Source organism: Chiloscyllium plagiosum, chromosome 31, assembly GCF_004010195.1.
Source record: "Chiloscyllium plagiosum isolate BGI_BamShark_2017 chromosome 31, ASM401019v2, whole genome shotgun sequence".
NCBI classification, from domain to species: Eukaryota; Metazoa; Chordata; class Chondrichthyes; order Orectolobiformes; family Hemiscylliidae; genus Chiloscyllium; species Chiloscyllium plagiosum.
This window is the reverse complement of record NC_057740.1, coordinates 11,220,188-11,243,381: the sequence shown is the minus strand read 5'-3', so window position 1 is coordinate 11,243,381 and position 23,194 is coordinate 11,220,188. Positions and strand designations below refer to the sequence as shown.

Sequence of the window (23,194 nt, the reverse complement as noted above, 5' to 3'; positions counted from 1 at the left end):
TCAAGTCAAGCTGAAATAAAACATGATTAACTTTAGATTCTCAACTTGAGGAAAAGAATTATAAGTACAGAATCTTTTATAAAAAGACAAATACAGAAAATGGGATAAAACAAGAGTCCAAGTTTCTTAGGTTGAAAAGCACAATTCTGATTGCGACAAAAACTTATATCTATAAAATCATAGCTGAAAAATTGCGGTGGTTGTGAACACTGCACAAACCAATGGCTGAGAGGAGAAAAAACAAGTGTAAGTAGGATAATGACAAATAAATATTGCTATAAAACTATTTAGGACAGGCAGAAGAGTTGACAAAAGGAAGATTGAAGACAAGCTAGCAATAGTGAAAACAGAATATCATACATCAGTTTGACAACTATGAAAAAAAAATCTCAATTGGGCTAGGGAATACAGAGATAAGCTTCAATATTGAAGTGCTTCTAACAGTAAAAGGAATTTGAAAGTTGTTAACTATTATGTCTTAAATTTGATTCTAAGCAACAGAAAATTCAGATACTTAGTAAAATAAAATTCATCTCATAAGATGCACTTCTGACTATCTGATTGAATAATTCCACCATTGCAGGTTAAATGTAGGCTCCCATTTTATAAACTAACCAACCTTCTACTTGCTTTGTTTTCCTTCAGTAAACCCAGTCAACCGGTCCAATTTTCATGAGCACAATCCTTCTATGCAATCAAAAGCATTTTATGGCAGAGATTTAGATATAAAAAAGTGATTCACGTGACAATCGAGAAACTATTTTGCAGATTTCATACTAGAAATCAAATTGAAATTTTCAATCCTTTCTGTTTACAAAAAGATACTTAAAATCTAAGTGGCAGCTAAACACTGCAATAATTAACTGGCAGTCTTATCCCTTGAAATAATAAATGCCCAAAGGCAGAATAAATATTTTTCTTTTAAGTTTCATGTTTGTCAGAAACAAAAACCTATTGGGTAATGATTAAGGCTCAAATGTGTATGCAGAGGAACCTCGATTATCCAAAGCAATTTGGTGGGGGGGGGGGGTTGGGGTGGCAGGGATTTGCATGCAGTGTGCTGCTGCCTAGTCTCTGAACAGGGAGCAGACTTCACAGAATCCTCTGAGTCCCAGAGGAAAGGCAGTGAACTGATTAACCAAATAATCAATTATCCGAATGAAATAGTGCCAGCCCATCTCGTTCGGATAGTCGAGGTTCCTCTGTATACTGAAATCTGTCAAGTCCTATTTGCCACTTCAAAAAAAACTTGCTAAACAATCATTTAAGATTCATGCTCACAGGCATGAACATTGCATGATTCTTTTTTATAAAACTGCATTTCAAAAGTAGCATTTCATCTTTGTAAAGCAGCTCAAAGTGTTTTTTCTCCCCAAACATGCACTGTCATACTTCTAGACCCTTCACAGTTCAATTGGATACAGTTTAACAAAAGTTCTCATTCGTGCATTGGAGACAGTAACACTTTTCTCTTCCCCCTTGCCCAAATAACGTACAAAAATAATCGTATATCAACCTTGTTTCCAGGTGTTGAGAATGCAGATCTGGGACTTCTTTCATCCGCTGGAGACTTTGTTTCTGGTGAACTATCAGTAGCTGAAATAGAACTTGATAGAGAACTGATGGGTGACTCACTGCTTTCATTTGTAAATGACCCAGATCCTCCCACTTGCATTATGCCCTTCTCTAGACTCCCAGTCCAGCAGGCCTTGCCAGCCATTATGTCTTTTAAAACCACCACTGGCATTCTGCCTCTCAACGCATTGTTCACAATTGGGCTATTGCTTTCAATTTCTTGTCCTTGATAAGTTTTACTTTCCCTGCTACTCTGCCCAGAGGCTGAATTTTCAGAATTTACCTCTTTACTTTCACTAGGTTTCAGGCTATCAAACCAGTTGCATTTTTTTTCAGAAACAACTGTTGTTTTCTCATTTAGCTCTTTCTCACAAGCCAACAGTTTTACATCTGTGGTGCCTATGCTGTCCAAACCTTCATTGCTAGAATCACATGTTAAGTCAATTGTGGAATGGAGTCCACTAGTATGCATTGTAACCACAGCATTCTTCTTCTCAACGGAATGCAAAAAATCATCAAGAGGTCCTTTCCCATTAACAAGTTTGCAGGGAGCCAGATCCCCATCCACTGTTGCAGAATTTCCAGTTTGGCCATCCAAGTTTATTTTGCAGTCATTTTCAACATCTTCCACAGATGCAATGAGTTTGACTGCTGCCAGTTGCTCGGGTGCATTAGTGGAAATTTTTGTCCGCTTAGTATCAGTAGTCTGTTCATTTTCTGGCTTTGGTACAGGGTTGAGACGTTTGAAAGGCAATCGTGCTACAAAAAAAAAAGCAGAAACAAAGTTTGTAATATTAAGCATATTTAAAAAGACAACTTAGAATATATTAAACAATAAAAAAAAGGGGATTGTTTCTTCTAATTCTCAACCACCAGCTACTTCAATCAGTTAACCACTCATACTCAAATCTGGACTCCAGATCTAACAGTAGATATTAGTTTTTTAGGTACTGTTTCATTAGCTAGCTCGAATAATGCAGTGGCAGACTATTAACTGCTACAAGTTCATGACACTAATTAATTTGGTTTTAATGAAAGAGGAAGCAATGTAGGTTTGGATTTCAGAAAAATTCCAACCCCTTCCTTTAAAGTATAATTAAAGCATGCAGAAAGACAGCATTTCCAAAAATAAAATGCAGCAATCTTCTGGTATTAAACTGAAGTGTCAGTACCTGTTCAATGTCACATCATACACTACAATAGTCCAAAGAAAGCCAATAAACCAACATAAAACAATGGATTAGTGATAAGAAATGCAGTGCTAACACCAATATAGTTTCCCCTAGTCAGAAACAGAATTCAACCAATAGATGAAGTTTTGCAGATTAGGTGACATTTCAATCCACATTTGCAGTTTGAAAATTCCTTGAAAACTAGTTAACAAATAGAATGTAAGTGTAAACACACACCTGTCGTCAGTGCTCATCATATTGAATTACAAAACAAGGAATTTTAATTGAATAAATTTATTCTAAAAAAATACCTTTTAAATACAGTTTAAAAAATTTATTAACCTGCCAAATTCACACACTACCTCCATGCAAAGGGTTTAACAAATTCATCAAGTCATCTTTACTGTGGCATCAGAAGATCCCGTTTGGGACCAGATTTGGAATTTTCCATTGCAAGACCATTTGTCCAGAGTGAACATTTTTCTTCTCTACCTAGGAATTGGATGTTTAATTTTTTTTAAAAAACACCGATGAGAGTTTGCACATTAATAGCGTAGTAGATTTGATGATAAGGTTATACAATCACCAAGGTGTACAGCCATTCATACTTCCAATCTCAGTGAAGATTCTCTCTCCAGTGAATTATCTCTTCCTTCAGCAGAAAGATGATCCTCAAATGAATGGGCAAATTAGTGCACATGCTGGAATTTGTACTGAAAACAACAAATGGTGTTTGTCACAATGGGTCAGACAGCACCCATGTTGAGGGAGCAAGCTAACATTTCAAGTCAAGATGACTTTACATCATAGCTGAAGTAGTGAAACAGAGGGAAAACATTTATGCTAGGGTGAGAGTGTAGGATGCTGGTGGAGATGAGATGTTAATAGTTCAGATTAAGTGATCGGAATGTGAGAATGGCAGAACAATGGTGTGCCTACCTGCCAGAGCTGACAGTCCCATTTTTTTGGGGGGGGTATGGGGGGGAACATGATAACAGAGAAAGAAACAAATAAAACTAAAGGAAAGGTAAGAAATGGGAGCTGGTTCACAATTTCAAGATGTTGAACTCAATATTAAATCCAGAAGGCTGTAAATAAGTGTCTCATCTGAAGATGAGATGTTGTTGTTCCTTTAGTTTCCACTGTAATTCACTGGAACACTGCAGCCTGCCAAGTCAGACAAGTGGGCATGTGAGCAGAGGTACTGTGTTAAAATGACTGGTTATGGGAAGGTTGGGGTCTTGCTTGGCACTGACTAGAGGTGTTCTGCGAAGTGGACACCCGGTATGCATTTGGTCTCTCCAATGCACAGTAGGCCAAACTGGGTGCAGCGAATTGAATACACAAGATTGGAGGAGGTACAAATGAAATGCTACTTCACCGGGTAAGACTGTTTAGGGCCTTGGATGATGAGCAGAGAATAAAAGGAGGGGTTGGTGCTGCATCTTCTGCGGTTACATGGGAGGATGCTGTGGGGAGGGTGGTAGTGCTGGTGGTAATGGAATGGACTAAGGTGTCCCCAAGGGAACGATCCCTGGGAAATGCAGACTGGGAGTGAGGGGAAGATGTGTCTGATGATTGCATTCTGCTGAAGTTCACTGGAATGGCAGAGAACGATCCTTCAAATGCAGAAGTTGGTGGGATGAAAAAAGTGAAGACAAGAAGAACCCGAGCATGTTGTTGAGTGATGGGAAGGGGCAAGAGAGGAAGCATGGACAATAGGTTGGATGTGGTTGAGGGCCCTGTCAATCACAATGGGTAGGAAACCATGGTCATGGAAGAAGCAAGCCATATCAGCAGCACTGTTTTGGAAGGTGGCATCCTCCGACAAGATGCGACATAGGTGAAGAAACTGGAAGAATGGGATAAGTCCCTGCAGAAAGAGGCGTGTGACGAGCTATAATGAAGGTAATTATAGGAGTCAGTGGCTTTTCGGAAGAAGGCAATGGACAGTTTATTCCCTGAAATAGAGACAGAGAGGTCAAGGAAAGGAAGGGAAGTGTTGGAAATGGACGGTGTAAAAGTTAAATAGGGGTGGAATTTGGAGGCAAAATGTACCAAGTTTTTAAGATCCTGATGAAAGCATGAAGCAGCACTGAATCAGTCGTCAATGCATCAAGAAAAGTTGTGGGAAGGGGTCAGTGTAGGACTGGAACAAGGATTGTTCCACACACCCCATAAAGAGACTGGCATAACTGGGACCCATGTGGGTGCCTGTGTGGGTGCCTATACCCACTCTTGACTTGGCAGAAGGGAGATGAATTAAAGGAGCAATTATTCAATGAGAACACGTTCAGCCAGGCAGAGGAAAGTGGAAGGTGATTGAGGAAGAAATCATTATTAAGCCCAGTACAGGCATGTAGATATTATAAAATTAAAACAATATTTTGTTTCCCCTGAACAGACACAACAGCCTTTAAATTAGATCATAAGGGGCTGGCACATTTTTTATGCTAGGAAACAATTCTTTGCAGAGGCCACCAGGATGTCGATTCGACATCAGAAACACCCCTCATTCATCCAGTTATCCTGGAAATGCACAAAAACTTTGAAGGGAATTTGATTTTCAGTTTGGCTTTGTACTAGAAATTGACAGCTTAAATTCTATTGACTTGCAGACTGATACACTCTGAATCAGGTTCTATTGATTTCATCAGGATTACTTGAACCTTTCCACTCCAGTTCAGCAGCAAAATTGATTTTAAAATTGGTAAAAATTCAAGGATACTTCATACCAATTGGCCTCATGTCACTATGAGTACTGTACTTCCATTTATTGTACTATTTGATAAATTTCTGTAAACTGGCAATTTTGGCATCATACCTTGGTAGTCTCTGGACAATATGGCCTTCTGCAGCAACAGTAAACATTTTCCTTCCATAAAGCAGTTACATCAACTAGTTGCTACTCTGAAATCTTTGCAGGATCCACTAGAAGTACAAGAAAATTTTCTGATTCAGTATGTGGACGTCCCAACGAGGGAAGGTACAAAACCTGACCTACTCTTGGGAAATAAGGCTGGGCAGGTGACGGAGGTGTCAGTGGGAGCACTTTGGGGTCAGCAACCATAATTCTACTGGTTTTAAAATAGTGATGGAAAAGGATAGGCCGGATCTAAAAGTTGAAAGGTTTAATTTGGAGGAAGGCTAATTTTGATGGTATTAGGCAAGGACTTTCAAAAGCCGATTGGGGGCAGTTGTTCGCAGGTCAGCTGGAAAATGGGAGTCTTCAAAAATGAAATAGCAAACGTCCAGAGGCAATATATTTCCACGAGGGTGAAAGGAAAGGCTGGTAGGTGTTGGGAATGCTGGATGACTAAAGAAATTGAGGGTTTGGTTAAGAAAAAGGAAGCATATGTCAGGCATAGACAGGAGAGATTGAGTGAATCTTTATAAGAGTGTAAATTCAGTAGGAGTACACTTAAGAAATCAGGAGGGCAAAAGGGGGACATGAAATAGCTTTGGCAAATCAAGGAGATTAAGGAGATTCCAAAGTGCTTTTATAAGTACAATAAAAGGACAAAAGGGTAACTAGGGAGAGAATTGCACCAGTGTTTACTGTAGAGAAGAATATGGAAGGTATAGAAAGTGGGGAAATAGATGGGGACATCTTGAAAAATGTCCATATTACAGGTGGTGGTGCTGGATGTCTTGAAATGCATAAAAGTGGATAAATCCCGAGGACCTGATCAGGTGTAGCCTATACCTCCGTGGGAAGCTAGGGAAGTGATTGCTGGACCCCTTGCGGAGATATTTGTATCATCGATAGTCACAGGTGAGGTGCCGGAAGACTGGAGGTTGACTAACATGGTGTCACTATTTAAGAAATGTGGTAAGGAAAAGCCAGGGAACTATAGACCAGTGAGCCTGACATCAGTGGTGGGCACATTGTTAGAGGGAATGCTGAGGGACCCAGGATTTACATATATTTGGAAAGGCAAGGACTGATTAGGGATAGCGAGCATGGCTTTGTGTGTGGGAAATCATGTCTCTCAAAATTGATTGAGTCTTTTTGAATCAGTAACAAAGAGGATTGGACGTGATCTATATGGACTTCAGTAAGGCATTCGACAGGTTCCCCATGGGAGATTGGTTAGCAAGATTAGATCTCATGGAATACAGGGAGAACTAGCCACTGGGATATAGAACTGGCTCCAAGGTAGAAGACAAAGGGTGGTCACGGAGGGTTGCTTTTCAGATTGGAGACCTGTGACCAGTGGTGTGCCACAAGGATCAGTGCTGGGTCCATAACTTTTTGTCATTTGTACATGGGAGGTAGAGTTATTAAGTTTGCAAGTGACACCAAAATTGGAGGTGTAGTGGTCAGCGAAGATTACCTCAGATAACAATGGGATCTTGATCAGATGGGCCAATGGGCTGAGGAGTGGCTAAATGTGTGGTGCTGCATTTTGGGAAAGGAAACCAGAGCAGGACTCATACACTTACTGGTAAGGTCGAGGGAGTGTTGCTGAACAGAGACTTTGGAGTGCAGGTTCATAGCTTCTTGAAAGTAGAGACGCAGGTAGATAGGATAGTGATGGTGGTGTTTGGTATGCTTTCTATTATTGATCACAGCACTGGATACAGGAGTTGGGAGGTCACGTTCCGGGTGTACAGGTCATTGGTTAGGCCACTTTTGGAACATTGCATGCAATTCTGGTCTCCCTCCTATCGGAAGGATATTATGAAACTTGAAAGGGTTCAGAAAAGATTTACAAGAATGTTGCCAGGGTGAGAGGGTTTAAGCTATAGGGAGAGGTTGAATAGGCTGGGGCTGTTTTCCCTGAAGCGTTGGAGCTGAGGGGTGACCTTACAGGAGATTTATAGAATCATGAGGGGCATGAATAGGACAACCAGACAAGATCTTTTCCCTGGGTCAGGGAACACAGAACTAGTGGACATAGATTCAGAGTGAAAGGAGAAAAATGTAAAAGGGACCTAAGGAGCAACTTTTTCATGCACAGGGTACTGCGTGCATGGAATGAGCTGCCAGAGGAAGTGGTGGAGACTGGTACAGTTACAACAGTTAAAAGGCATCTGCAATGGTATATGAAAAGGAAGGGTTCAGAGGGATATGGGCCAAGTGCTGGCAAATGGGACGAGATTAGCTTAGGATAACTGCTCGGCAGGGACGGGTTAGACCAAAGGGTCTGTTTCTGTGCTGTACATCTCTATGACTATAAGTATAAAAGCATTGTATTTATGGAGGTGATGTAACCATTTGGAGAATATCAAAGACTCATTCTGATACAACCATCTCAAGATCAAGCCAATGGCTAGTCAGTGTTTGGTCTAGGACATGTTCTTCAAGACACTTCTTTCTACATTCAGTCTCATGTTAATTTAACGCTAATTCAAAGTTTTCTCATTGCAGTCCAATTGTTTGACAGATTAGCAAACTTTAGCTTTAAATCAGCCTTATACAGAGGAACCTGTTATATCCAGCACGATTGCAAGGTTCCAATATTCCCCGTCTGTGTCCTTCATATAATAGAGGTTCCTCTGTATTTCACTTTTCACTACAGGAAACATTGCAGTTCTTCAGTCACCATGTGTACACAGCTTTGTGTGGGTGTGCTTTAACGCTTGTGCATTCATTGGGTATGTTGGGCTGTATCATCTTCCTGGTCCCATGTGGTAAATTAAGGGGAGTAAAACATACCTTATTGAGTTAAAAATAAAATTAAGCCCAACTCAGAAGATGTGTGTTTTCTGCCAAGAAATGCTAGAGGTTGAGCAATGTCAGCTCAGTGTATGCCACGCTTTACGTTAATTATATAAATTCATGAAGATGTATATCTCAAAATTAATTAGCATTGCAAAATTTCACATCATGCAGTTATAGCCCATATTCCTCAAGACAACATCACAACAGTCAACGGCATTACTCTTCAGATAATGGGATAAAATAATCCAAGAACGTTTGTTGTGTGCATACAGAAACAAAAACTTGCATTGTTAACAACTTCTCTGGTTTCTAGTTCATTATTTTTCCTTTGATAGATTCATGCTGCTCTGCAGCTCCAGAGGTATCACAGCATGTTGGCATTTCTCTGAAAATTGTCACTTTTCCTGTGAACTCTAACCAAATATAGCAAGTTAGGAGATTCCTGAAACAATTGCAGAATATATCTCCAAATGGGATCCACTTTTTAACCATACTGGATAGTGGTAAAATACAGCTTGATGGTGACCAATTGCAGCGATATCTAAATTGTCCTGTGATTATCAATGAGAGAAAGTGAGGGCTGCAGATGCTGGAGATCACAGCTGAAAATGTGTTGCTGGAAAAGCGCAGCAAGTCAGGAATGAGGAAAGTGTGTCCAGCGCCTCATTTTCTGCCTGGGAACCCTCCAACCACAAGGGATGAACTCAGACTTCTCCAGTTTCCTCATTTCCCCTCCCCCCACCTTGTCTCAGTCAAATCCCTCGAACTCAGCACCGCCTTCCTAACCTGCAATCATCTTCCTGACCTCTCCGTCCCTATCCCACTCCGGCCTATCACCCTCACCTTGACCTCCCTCCACCTAACACATTTCCAAAGCCCCTCCCCCAAGTCCCTCCTCCCTACCTTTTATCTTAGCCTGCTGGACACACTTTCCTCATTCCTGAAGAAAGGTTTATGCCCGAAACGTCGATTCTCCTGTTCCTTGGATGCTGCCTGACCTGCTGCGCTTTTCCAGCAACACATTTTCAGCTGTGATTATCAATGTCAAGGTTTTCAAGTATTAATTCACAAAAGTTGGCCGAAGTTACATCCAGCTATGTTCGGTATGCTTAGTCCTCAAGTGCCATTTGACCATATTCCCAGGAAAGGTAACTTACTTCCCATAAAAAAAAGTAATACCTACTAACGACTTCAGCAGTGTGTAAATGCATGTGCAAAGTAATTTACGATTTGTATAAAGACAAGAGATTTTCACAGTAACGAGGCTGAGGGCGGATAATAGAAAAGCCACAAACTAGACATGTAAACAAAGCACCACATTGGAAAAGGGTTTCATTTCAGAAACTCAATCAAGTGTGCAAATAGATAAAAGAATAAGAATAGAATTCAATCAAGACAGACATTAATGGTCTCCATCTAGGGTGAAACACAGCTCAAGTTTTTGAAACCTGAAAAAGACCATGTTGTGACCCATTACAATGAAAAAATGCATCATATTAATAACCAAGACCTGAAATTACCTTGGACCAGTTTCTTTGCTGGAGTGACTGCTTTCAACTTGCACTCCTCCATTACTGCAAAGAAAATAAACAAGTTAAATACAGAAACAGTAAACTTTGAAAATTAAGCAAAGTTATAAAAGAGAACAGATTTTTCTCTCGTAAGTAAATGTCACTCAATTGTCCGACACTATTTGTAATTCTAGATCTAAAAACAATTTGTAATACCACACATCAAGGATTTATTTCCGAGATAAACGTAACTGTTTATATAGTATCTGATTACTTCCCCTCACCACAACCACAAAAGAGACAAATAAACCTGATAACTAATACATATTTTGAAAAATCCACAACAGGGCTGAAATTATTTTAATTACATACATCATGCAAAAACTTTGGGAGATGGCATTGTCAGTTTCCATTGATCTTTTACTTCAGAAAATCATTTTTTTAATCTTATTGCCAATCAATTGTTATTCTAACTATTTACATCTTGTGGAAGTGCCGGTGTTGGACTGGAGTGAACAAAGTTAAAAATCACATAACACCAGGTCATCATCCAACAGGTTTATTCAGAAGTACATGCTTTTACAGCACTGCCCTTCATCAGGTAGCTAGTGGGGCAGGACCATAAGACAAAATTTATAGTAAAAGATCAAAGATCGAAGTGTCATACAATTTATGTGAAGTATTGAACAAACCTAGATTGCTGTTAAGTCTTTAATCTCTTAGAATCGGGATGCAGGTTTCGATTCATTAATTTTTAAATCCCAGAACTTCTTTCAAGTCACTGTTCTGAGATAACTTAAGGTTTTATTTGAAAAAAAAAAGTGACATCTCAACTCAGATAATGCATTAAAGGAGTGAGATTAGAATCTCTGTATCCCAACCATGAGTCAGACTGGTTCTATTTCCAAAGTAGGAACATATAAAATGTCATATGGCTGACTGCCTACGGATTGTGCTTTTTGAACAAAATAGAATGTATCTGCAAATGTAAATTCACCCCATAGACTATGCATTGTCTGAGCTGAGACGTCACTTCTTTTTAAATAAAACCTGAAGTTATTGAGGGAATGTGACTTGAAAGAATTTCTGCGATTTACATACTAAAATGAATCGAAACCTGCATTTCCATTCTCAGTAATTAAAGACTGAACTGCAATCTAGGTTTGTTCAATAAATCACATCAGTTGATTGATCTTTTACTATAAATTCTGTGTTCTATGATCCTGCCCCACTACTTACCTGATTAAAGGAGCAGTGCTCCAAAAGCTTGTATTTCCAATAAATCTGTTGGACCATAACCTCGTGCTGTGTGATTTTTAACTCAATTTACATATTGGCTGCAAAATTCTGTGTAAACACTTTAAATAACGAAGATATGAAAGAAAACAGTAGATTGCAAGTTACCGGAATACAGTTCATTGATAATTCAAATTCACTGTTAAATTCATTTTGTGCTGAGCATATCGAAAGAACAATTAGGAAATATCGCCCAAAAATTTTATCAAAACATCTGAATTGAATAACTGAACTAAGAGTTTCAGAATGTGAAAATTTCAATAGGAATGAATGCTGAAATTTGGTCACTATAATCCTGACAATAAGATAACAAAAAAAAATGTTTTCATAATATACTCAATAGTAGAGTTGTAGAGCATGGAAACAGATCCTTCTGTCCAAACCATCCATGCTGATCAGATATGCTAAGTTAATCTAGCCCCACCTGCCAGCATTTGGCCCACTTCCCTTTAAACCTTCCTATTCAAATATCCATCCAGATAACTTTTAAATGTTGCAATTATACCTTCTTCTGGCAGCTTATTCCATACACATACACACCATCCTCTGTGTAGAAAAAGTTGCCCCTTAGGTCCCTTTGAAATCTTTCTATTCTCACATTAAACCTATGCCCTTAGTTCCAAACTCCCTTAGACTCCATAAAATTGCCAAATTTACTATACAACGTAGTGCTCATTGGTAAGGAAAAAAAAGTAACTACAAAACTTCTGTTTCAAGTGATGCCCATTAACCTTTCTAAGAAAATTGAGATGTGGTTATCAGGTAAACCAAATACAATGCTGGCATAGTGTCCTCAATAGCCTGAGTAACTATAATCACTCTCTCCAGAATGAAGATGAATAGTCAGCATTTGGAAAGATGCCAGAAACTGTCAAACTATAATACAGCATGTGCAATTTACGAGATGATAACTTTCTTATTCAGTGATACATTTCCTTCATCCCCCCTAAATTTGCCAATGTACCTCTGAACATACAATACCTCAAGCCTGTCTCACAATTCAGTATAATTGTGCTGAATTTCAACCTCAGCTTCACGTTCCTTCACATCTCCTTGATACATTGATAGGCTGAGTGTGACTGACTTTTAGTCTTACACATGATAGAGGAATCGTAAGCCTCAATGGTACAGAATTTCAAAGATTCATAAGCTTGAGTGAAGAAATGTCTCCATCCAACATCTAAGTAATTGGCTGCTTATGATGAGACCTTGCCCTCATGTTCTATATTTTCCTTGAAAATAACCTCTGAGCATCAAATCCTAATATCCTATCAAACCCTAGAATGCAAAATGCACATGAACGACTTGAAGAAAAGCAGTCAAGTCTCTATAAAGGCTTTGTAAGGCCAGAACATGGGAACAGAGGTGCACTAATTATTTGGTGCAACCCAAATCACATAGAACAGAATATTCCAGGGTGGTATCAAAGAGCTTTTCATCCAGTTATTTGACAAATCTCAACTAGTTCACCAAATGCTTATTTCAATGACAATCACACAACTTATGATTAATACTGCAGGATTATGACCAAGGTAACACTGTACTGTATACAATATAAAAAATTGTTAAATGGAGAATCAAACCTTGCATTCTAGTTTCAACAATGTCTTTGTAAATTGTCAATTGAGTGTAAACTAGGAATCTTTTCAGCCTAGTGACTTTTAAAAACTACCCTGCTGAGTACAATAGCAAGTATAACACAGACACAAAAGCCCCTTGAAACTTTGTGAAGCATAATCTGAAGTGTGGAATTGTTCGTGCATGGTCACTCAAAGACAAAAAAATGCAATTCACTAATATAAAACTGTACAAAAACAACTGACCAGCTTCAATGATTAAGTACCACTGCATGTCTTGGAGGTCAAGAATTGATCAACTTCTGGTAACCGAGAAAACATTTCCAAAGCTTTTAAAGGTCAGGATTTGACACAAACATCCCGAATTGATCAGCGATCCATTTGACAGAAGTCTGTTCTCTAAAAATGCCCAAAGAACACAAAAGGGATGTACAGTGTCAAATGCACTGTTCAGGTTGTCACATATGCAGCAACTTGTTTATTAGTAAAGGATGGGGAAAGCAGGAGAAACACACCTCAACAACAAAATGGTTCTGATCAGTAAATTATTCTACCCTGTGTGAACAATGGCACAGCATGCCCTGCACCATTACACCAGTGCTGCCACCAAATTCAAAAGATAAAAATGCATCCTATTGAGAACTTTTAAATCTCAGCTGACCAGCAAATGAAAGCAACAACTAATAGCTGAGAGTGAAGCTTCAATGGGTTGCAAGAGATCATAAAAATTGATCTAATGTACATTAATCTTGCCAAATTTGAAAGATAAATTGAACTATTGTTGCAAAGATGCACATCCTTTCTTGAGGACCTCCACATAAAATGTAAAACATCCATCTTAATTAGTTCTCAAAACAGAAGCCTTTTTTTAAAATGAAGGGTAAAAAATGACAAGATTCTGTTAATTCAAGTAGAAACACCTTGTCCATATAGAATTTCTGGAATCCAACATATTTCTATTGAGCTACTCCACCCATTCATTATTAACATCTTCTAGAAATAGGTATTAAAATTCCACGGTACAAGTGCCAGTATGCAAACAACATCCTTGAAAAAACTGCTGGAACCAAAAACAATTAAGTTTTTTTGTAGTATACTTATTTCAATAATTTCCTAACTCTTTATCTTAAATAACATCTGCTTGGAAGAAAGCATCAAGCTGTTCTCACAGGGAACTTGTAAAAAGGCACTCAAACAGGGTATGACTAACCTTCAGTAGCAAAACTAGAGGCAAAGGTCATCACTGCCTCTTCTACCCATGAGGAATGAAATATCATCATGAAAAAATACCTTGCTCAGCACTCTTGCATAATTATCAATTGATATGTACTATTTTAAATCAACACATGGTAGCTGCCATTCACACCATCATTTTATTGCTGGAGCTACATCGACTCTCTCTCTCTTCCCAACGAAGCATAAATCATACCACCAACTCCAAATAAGCCAAAAGTTTAGAAACAAATCTCCAAACTTATTATTAAAAAAAATGCACAAGATTGAATCTTTAAAATAACCATCAGTGATAACTTCCATTTAATGTGCATGGGGACCAGCATGCCCCATACAGTTACCTTATGATTAACCTCTGAAAAGAATCACAGTGAAGCATTATTCAAGGTGATCTCAGTGCACAAATATTCACCTAGGAGCTCAGATCCTCCAATGAACTGTTGTTCATAGTTGTGAGCAAGACAGCAGAGTGCCTAATATTTAAACTATTGATATATTGTACAATAATCTTCAATGACAAAGTCGCATAAATTAACTCCAATCCTTGTACATTGTAAATCACCTTGTCAATGAATTAAAGACGTCTAACATTAAGGCAGAAAATTCAGATCTGGAGTACTGATTTCACTTAATTGAAACAGAGAACGGGATGGGGGGGGGAGAGAAAGAAACAAAAATAATCCAACACAAATCGTTGGGGGTGCGGAGAAGAGATATTATGGGTTGAGGAGAGAATAAATTATTTGTTTACTAACCGCAGAAAAGCCAACTGCAAAATAAAGCTCCAAGAGTAATCAGAGCCTCTTCAGAGACAATATTGACAAGGGGAATTTACACTGATTAAATACAAATGCTCAGATCGATACTTCCGTTTTAAGTATGAGCATCTATGACCGACCGATCTTTCCTGGCTGGATAGCGCTCCATTTAACTCAGGACTCCTGCCTCTCCCGCCTTTCTATAACTTAACAGGGTGAAGGAGAAATCGGAGCCACGGGCAGCAAGTTTCCTGTCAGTGTCTCAAAATGAGATGTGTTATTAGAAAAGTGAACAAGCCGTGAAAGTTGGGGTAAATTTCAGATTCCCCCCCCACCACAAAATGAAGCAATCAGAGACACCCTCCCGGGCTGTAGGAACGAGGAGAGTTGTCACTGTCAGACCGGTTTCCTCAATCTATCCCATTCCAATCATGGACTGGGCCTTGTGGCCAACTCAGAGCCTCGGTCCTCCACCCCCGCCCCCAGCTTCCTCCTCATTCCTTCACTTACCTCGGGTCTCCCTCAGCGTGGCCGCCTGCTTCTGCTCCAGGCTCGGGGTTTGCTGCAGCATGTTTTCCGGGCCACCGCAGTCAGGCGGTGGCCGGCCAGCAGGCAGGCAGGCTTGCGGGCGGGCTCGGTCAGCGGATGATCAGATCCGAGCCGCGCCGGCGCTGCTCTGCTCGAGCCACTGCCGTTGAGCCCGCTCCTTCCCCTCCCCCTCCCGCCAGCCGCTCGTATTTGGCGGGAAACCACACGAGCCGGCAGCATCTCCTCTCTCACTCGCCGCCTTCCATCACGTGACCCCCCTTTCAAAATAACAGCTGTCCATTCGGCTCTCTCTTTTGGAAAACTGATCTCAAAAGACAATTTCTCACGACAAGTCTTCCCTGACGCTTAGAAGTAAACTTTGTTTTCTTTAAAAACAAGAATTGGTTAGGCCCGAACCAACCTGCGTAGCCCTCCCCCGTCTTCCTGTCATTGGACATTGGAGCAGAATCTGATTGACAACCAGATTGACCAATCGTGTTGTCGGACGGAAATGACTGACAGGTTTACAAAGTGTGAACTTGTTGAGGATTGACAAAGCCAAAACAGAAGAATTTGCAGTACAGTGAATATTAGGGACTTGACATAAATGGAACTTTGAAACTAACTTGCATTTACAGTTTTAATCGACTCATCATTTCAACCCTTTTTTTTGAAAAAAAAGTCTTGAAAAGAAATTTCAAATCAAAGAAGTTGGGAATGGCAACATTTGATCATAAACCCATAAAACCTGCCCTTACTGATTCTTCAATTCATAACTCTACATCTCTTTATTCAGTAATGGTTTATCTAAAAATAAAAAGCACTGGAAACCCCCAGCATATCAAGCAGGTGGTAATATCGGGGGTTAGTCACCCCAGCTCCAGGATATGTTGGCAGGAATCTTCGGCCCAAAATCTTCAGTTGCTTTATCAATGATCTTCCCTCCAACCATATTCCCAGAGGTGGGGATGTTTGCCAATGATGGCACAATGTTCAGCACCATTTGTGACTTTTCAAATAGTGAAGCAGAAAGTCAGCAAGACAATATCCAGGACTGAGGTGAAAAGTAGCAAGCAACACCCATGCCACACAATTGCCAGGAAATGACCTTTTCCAATAAAAGACAATCTCACCACCATCTCATGACATTCAATAGTATTATAATGATAAAATCCTTTACTATCAATATTCTGGGGTTTACCATTAACTAGAAACTGAACTGGACAAGCCATACAAATAGTGGCAACAACAGTGGATCAGAGGTTAGGAAATTGCAGTCAATAACCCATTTTCAGACTCTCCAAAGACGGTCCATCATCAAAAGCTGCAAGTCAGAAGTGTGATGGAATACTTCTCATTTGATGGTTTGAGTGCACCTCCAATAATATTCAAGATACTTAAGTTCCAGAGCAAAGCAGCCTAACTGATTCTTTCTGGATGGGTTATCATTCAGTTACTCTACCACTGAAGCTCAGTAGCAGCGGTTTGTACCATCTAAAAGATACACTGCAGAAATTCACTGAAGACAGCACCTTCCAAATCACAACCACTACCACCTAGAAAGACAAGGGCAGCAGATATAAGGAAACAATACCACCTGCAAGTTCCCCTCCAAGCCATTCACCTCTTGGCTTGGAAATATATCACTGCTCCTTCAGTGTTGTTGGGTCAAAATTCTGGAATTCCCTCCCAAACAGAATTATGGACCTAGTGACAGAACATGGACTGCACCATTTCAAGGCAGCATACCAGCACCTTCATATGGACAACTAAGGAAAGGCATTAAATACTGGCCCAGCCAGCAATACCCACATTCCACATGTGAATACAAAATAAATTGCTATGTTGATGTTTCAGGTTGATGACCTTTCTGAACAACTAGGGTTTTCAACCAAACCATGTCTTTCTCTCCACAATCCTTAATGTTAGTTGAATGTAAACTTAAAATATTCCTTTAATTTATAAACAGTTCCTTAGACTTCCCATTTTCCACAGACACACTAATATTAAATTGTTCTCATTTCTTGTACTAAACAGAAGGTCATCCCTAGACCTTACACATTTTTCATACACTTCGATATCTTAAAACTATGAGGCAGCAAGATAACCTGTGAAAGCAATATTTAACATGACTAAATCTTTCTCTGGATTCAGCTTCCCAAGTAAGGAATAAGCTTTGCCGGTGTCTGTCCGACATACACTAGATTTAAGAAACAGCTTAATTATAAACTGGCACAAATTCATCACCTCAATAGACTTATGTCATATCCTTAGTAATACATTCTCACATTTTAATTTGCTTCATCATTTATGGACTCTGAACTGACAATTTTAATTATCTCTTCCCTGTTTTACTAGTGTAAGTTTCAATGTGCTTCAAAGAATATAAAGGCAGTAGGAATGTACTTAAGAGGGAATTCAAGAGGGCAGAAAGGTGACATGAGACAGCTTTAGCAAATAGGGTTAAGGAGAATTCAAAGGGACTTTATAAATACATTAAGGACATAAGGGTAACTAGGGAGAGAACAGGACCCCTCAAAGATCAGCAAAATGGCCTATGTGTGGAACCGCAGGAGATGGGGGAGATACTAAATGAGTATTTTGCTTCAATGTTTACTGTAGAGAAGGACATAGAATGTGGGGAAAAAACATGGTGACATAGGTGAGGAGGTGCTGGATGTTTTAAAATGCATAAAGGTAGATAAATCCCCAAGGTCTGATCAGGTGTACTCTAGAACTCTGTGGGAAGTTAGGGAAATGATTGCTGGGCCCCTTGCTGAGATATTTGTATCATCGATAGTCACAGGTGAGGTGCCGGAAGACTGGAGGCTGGCTAACGTGGCAGCACTATTTCAGAAAGGTGGTAAGGAAACACCAGGGATCTATAGACCGGTCAGCCTGATGCCAGTGGTGGGCAAATTGTTGGAGAGAATCCTAGGGGACAGGATTTACATCTATTTGGAAAGGACTGATTAGGGATAGACAACATGGCTTTGTGCATGGGAAATTATGTCTCACGAACTTGATTGAGTTTTTTGAAAAAGTAACAAAGAGGATTGATGAGGGCAGAGCGGTGGATATGATCTACACGGACTTCAGTAAGACATTCAACAAGGTTCCTCATGGTAGACCAGTTTACAAGGTTCGATCACGTGGAATACAGGGCGTACTAGTAATTTGAATACAGAACTGGCTCGAAGGTCGAAGACAGAAGGTGGTGGTGGAGGGTTGCTTTTCAGACTGGAGGCCTGTGACCAGTGGTGTGCCACAAGGATCGGCGTTGGGTCCACTGCTTTTCGTCATTTATATAAATGATTTGGGTGTAAACATAGGAGGAATAGTTAGTAAGTTTGCAAATTATACCAAAATTGGGGGGTGTAGTGGACAGCGAAGAAGGTTACCTCAGAGTACAACAGGATCTTGATCAGATGGGCCAGTCTGAGGAATGGCAGATAGAGCTTAATTTAGATAAGTGAGAAGTGCTGCAGTTTGGAAAGGCAAATCAGGGCAGAATGTATACACTTAATGGTAAGATCATGTGGAGTGTTGCTGAACAGTGACCTTGGAGTGCAGGTTTATAATTCCTTGAAAGTGGAATCACAGGTAGATAAAATAGTAAGCTTTCCTTTATTGGTCAGAGAATTGAGTATTGGAGTTGAGAAGTCATGTTGCGCTGTACAGTACAGTGGTTAGGCTACTTTTGTAATATTGTGTGCAATTCTGGTCTCCCTCCTGTAGAAAGGATTTTGAAATTTGAAAGTGTTCAGAAAAGATTTACAAAGATGTTGCTAGGGTTGGAGGTTTTGATCTATAGGGAGGGGCTTAATAGGGTGGGACTGTTTTCCCTGGAGTGTCAAAGGATGAGGGGTAACATTGTAGAGGTTGAAAAATCATGGGGGCACGGATAGAGTTAATAGACAAGGTCTTTTCCATGGGGTAGGGGAGTCCAGAATTAGATGCCATAAGTTTAGGGTGAGAGGGGAAAGATTTAAAAGGGACGTAGGGGGCAACATTTTCATGCAGAGGGTGATGCATGTATGGAAATAGCTGCCAGAGGAAGTGGTGGAGGATGGTACAATGACAACATTTAAAAGGCAGATGAATAGGAAAGGTTGAGAGGGATATGGGCCAGGTGCTGGCAAATGGATGTAGATTAATTTAGGATATCTGATTGGCAATGGACGAGTTGGATCGAAGGGTTTGTTTCCGTGCTGTACATGTTGATGACTCTAATATGCTGTTGAATACGTGATTCAAATTCCAGTTGCTTCTGCGCTGGAACTGTACACTTACGCGGAACTCCATTTACCATGTCTCTACCAGAGGAGATTGGGGAGGCAAATACAACAGCAATGTTTCAGAGATATCTTGACAGATACATGAATAGGCAGGGAAGAGAGAGATACAGATTGCACGGAGGTAAAAGATTATTAGTTTAAAAAGGTGTCATGTATTGGTACAGGCTTGTTGGCCCAAAGGACATGTTGCTGTGTTGTCTTGTTCTTTCTTCTTTGATAAAGTACAGCACATACATAGGAACACCATATCTGCAAATATCCATCAAAGTCACACACATTGGAACTATATCACAGTTCCTCCAATATAGCTGGGTCAAAATCCTGGGCTTCCTCCCGAACAGCACTGTTGGTGTATCAGACAGACTGCAGTGTTTCAAGGAAGTGGCTCACCATCACCTTCTTAAAGGCAATTAAGGATGGACAGCAATTGCTGTCAATGCCAGTAATGTCATATCACAAGACCAAATTTTTAAAAGTCCTCACACAACATCCATATATGGGCATGATCTATTTGGGCATACTATCCTTATCCAACAAGGATTTTGTGCTGAGTGTGTTCTACCCAGCAATCCCACAAAATAAAAGGTTTGGTGCTTCATGAACTCCAGGAACTCTTGTGTATTTTGAAGCCTTGAGGAGTTCATGCTCCGTATGTAACACCCACTGCAACCTCATTTCATTTTCGGAAGGGGCATCTCTACAGATGTTGTTTGAAATTCTGCCCCATGACTCCGATCCTTAGCTGGGGTGAAGTAAATTAGGTGACCTCATGAGTCTTTTCCTGATCATGGCTAAGTTGGCCATAAACAAATCTAGTGGGTAGTTTGAGGGATGTCTTTCGTCATGATATCTTGCCCTCTACCATGATTACATCCATACCTGGGTGTCCTTGGAGAGCAAGTTTGCAGATTCCACTTACTTGCTAAAGGCCTTCCACGGCCATTGGGCATCTCAGGGGCTGGTGTGCAATACTAACCAAATATAAAATCATATAATCATAACAATTTGAATAAATTACAGTGTCCCTTTAAAGAGCTGGTATTCTTTAATCTGGGTTGATTTAGTTTATTTAGATGGTTGCTTTAACGGATTTTAAGTGGCTTTAAAACTATTTTGTACCTTTTGACTTTATAGTGGAGATCATTAATGAAGCAGCTGAAGATGGTGGAACTTAGGACACTAACTTGAGGAACTTTTACAGCAATGTCTTGGACTGAGGTGACTGAACTCCAAACAACCACAACCATATTTTTATGTGTTTGGTATGACTCCAACCAGTACAGAGTTTAACCCCTGATTCCCATTGAGTCCAGTTTTGCTATAGTCCCTTCACGCTATACACGATTGAAGGCTACCTTAATGACAAGCCCAATCACTTTCACCTCATCTCTCAAGTTCAGCTCTTTTGTTCCATGTTTGGATTAAGGTTATAACGACGTTAGAAACAAAGCAGCCCTGGTGGAACCAAACTGATTGTCAATAAGCAGGTTATTCCTTGGCCACTTGATAGCACTGTAGTGATCCTTTCTCTCACTTTGATGATTATTGAGAGCAGACCTACTGGGTGATAATTGGCTGGTATGGCATGGTAGTCAGCAGGACTTTTTTGTTGCCCACGTTTGATCTGATGCCACATGACTTTAAAATGTTTTAAACAGCAACTCCCGCCCGAGTGAATACCACTGTGCCGCCACCACTGATAGATCTGCTCTGCTGGTGGGAAAGACATACTTGGTAATGGTGATGTCTGGAACATTGTCACATTCATACCTTACTGACAATGTCAGGAAATGCTTGACTAGTCTGTGGGACAGCTCTCCCAATTTGAACACAAACCCCAGATGTTGATAAGGAAGACTTTGCAGGATTGACAGGGCCTTGTTTACTAGTTAACTAGGTTGATGCGTCTATGTTTGTGCCAGATGGTCAGCTGCCAATGCCCTAGCATGGCACTAATGGAATCTAGTGTTCCATGTGTAAATGAGATCTATTTTTCAATCACAAATATTTATGAATCAAATCAACAATGCAAGGACAAAAACACTGCCCAATAAAATTTGTTGAATAATAAGGCCAAGGTCTGGAGCCCCTTCACCCATCCTTAGGACCTTTTAAATGTAATGTTTTCTTCCTGGTACATCACGACAAGGAGAATAAATTTGGGTAAAAAAATCAAGCTTTTAAGAATTATTCATTTATATTATTTATATTTTGATCACACTAACCTTGTCATGAGCTGTACAACATGAATTAATAGTTTTTGCTGAGAAATTAACTTTAACACAAAATTTTTTAAATCCTTCTGTCCCTCGGGTTCTCAGAAATGATGTTACCACACATGATTACATATAATGAAATGAGATTTTAATGGTTATGCTCTAACTATAAGGCAATGCCCCAATGAACTGGTATGTAAACAAATTGCTCTTTGGACCAATGGATGTGATTGAACAGCGAGGAAAGGCATTGACCTATTGGGAATTCACACTGCAGATCATTATTCAGCAATTACTGATGAAAATATGAGTATATTGGACAAGGACAAAATTGAATTGTGCCATCCATTGTAATGAATAGCCCAACTAAGTACTCACTGTCTAAGCTCCCAATAAAGATTCATACCGGGAGAGAGAATGCAGGGCAGTCAACAGCCTATGAAGGACACAGCCTAGAAAGCCAGCACCTTCCTGAAAGGAAGAAAGAAAAATTAGTCATAGAAAATAATAATTTCTCTTTATTTTCGTAGCGTTCACTGACTGCATCCATTATAATAATACCTTGTGACAAAGCTTAAGAGTTTAATATGTTAGCAATTTTTGAGATGTATTACCTTGGAATATTCAGTCACATACAGATGGTTTGTCCCCCTGAATGAAGGCTTGGGCATACAATCCAAGATTGCCTCTGGCTATTAGTACAGAACAATATTTTTTTGGGGAGTGTACATAGTGTGGAATTTTCAATGTGTTTTAGCCAATATTCTTCCCTCAACCAAAACCACCAGAGAATAGATTCATAGATTCATCTCACGTAGGACAACTCCAGCAAGAACAGATAACATATTTGCCTCCTGAACAATAACTGCTACACTTGAAAAAGTAATTTGAAGGTTTAAATTACCTCCTGTTATATCAAGGCTGTGACAATCCAGGATGTGTATGTAATAATATGATTTTCCTACAAAGGATATTATCTGCAAATGTAAGGTAGACCTTTAAAAGTATTCCCCCATACATCACATTTTATAGTTTCGTGACAAAATAAAAACAGTTGCCAAAGGCATATTGGGTTTGCGAGAGAATATGTGAGCTGTATAGAGTAACAAGGTTTGTGCTGAGTTTGATTATTTAAGCAGGAAGACATCGCTTCATCACCTTCAACATTCACTCCCTCCAATGCTGATGCACAGTGGCTGCAGTGTATTATCTACAAGATGTAATGCAACAATTTAGCTAAAAACCATTGACAGAATCTTCAAAACCTCCACCTCTAGCACGTAGAAGGACAAGGTCAATGGATGCATGGGAATACCATGACCAGAAAGTTCCCTTCCAAGCCACAGAATAACTTGAGTTAGA

General features: G+C 39.8%; 1 protein-coding gene across 5 annotated transcripts in view; it reads right to left on the bottom strand.

Moving 5' to 3' along the window:
- chaf1a (chromatin assembly factor 1, subunit A (p150)) overlaps window positions 1-22,303 on the bottom strand; it is a 47,106-nt gene extending 24,803 nt beyond the window's left edge. Inside the window, exons 1-3 of one of the 5 annotated variants that reach the window (XM_043720962.1) lie at window positions 22,211-22,303; window positions 9,936-9,989; window positions 1,517-2,334 (exon numbers count right to left, since the gene is read on the bottom strand). In XM_043720962.1, coding sequence (XP_043576897.1) covers window positions 1,517-2,334; window positions 9,936-9,987 — 870 coding nt within the window. In that variant the 5' untranslated portion in view covers window positions 9,988-9,989; window positions 22,211-22,303. Of the gene's footprint in view, window positions 1-1,516; window positions 2,335-5,571; window positions 5,679-9,935; window positions 9,990-13,045; window positions 13,135-15,300; window positions 15,521-22,210 lie in introns of those variants that run through there. The other 4 variants (XM_043720959.1, XM_043720958.1, XM_043720960.1 and 1 more) reach the window with 4 other exon arrangements.
- Window positions 22,304-23,194: the final 891 nt, after the last annotated feature.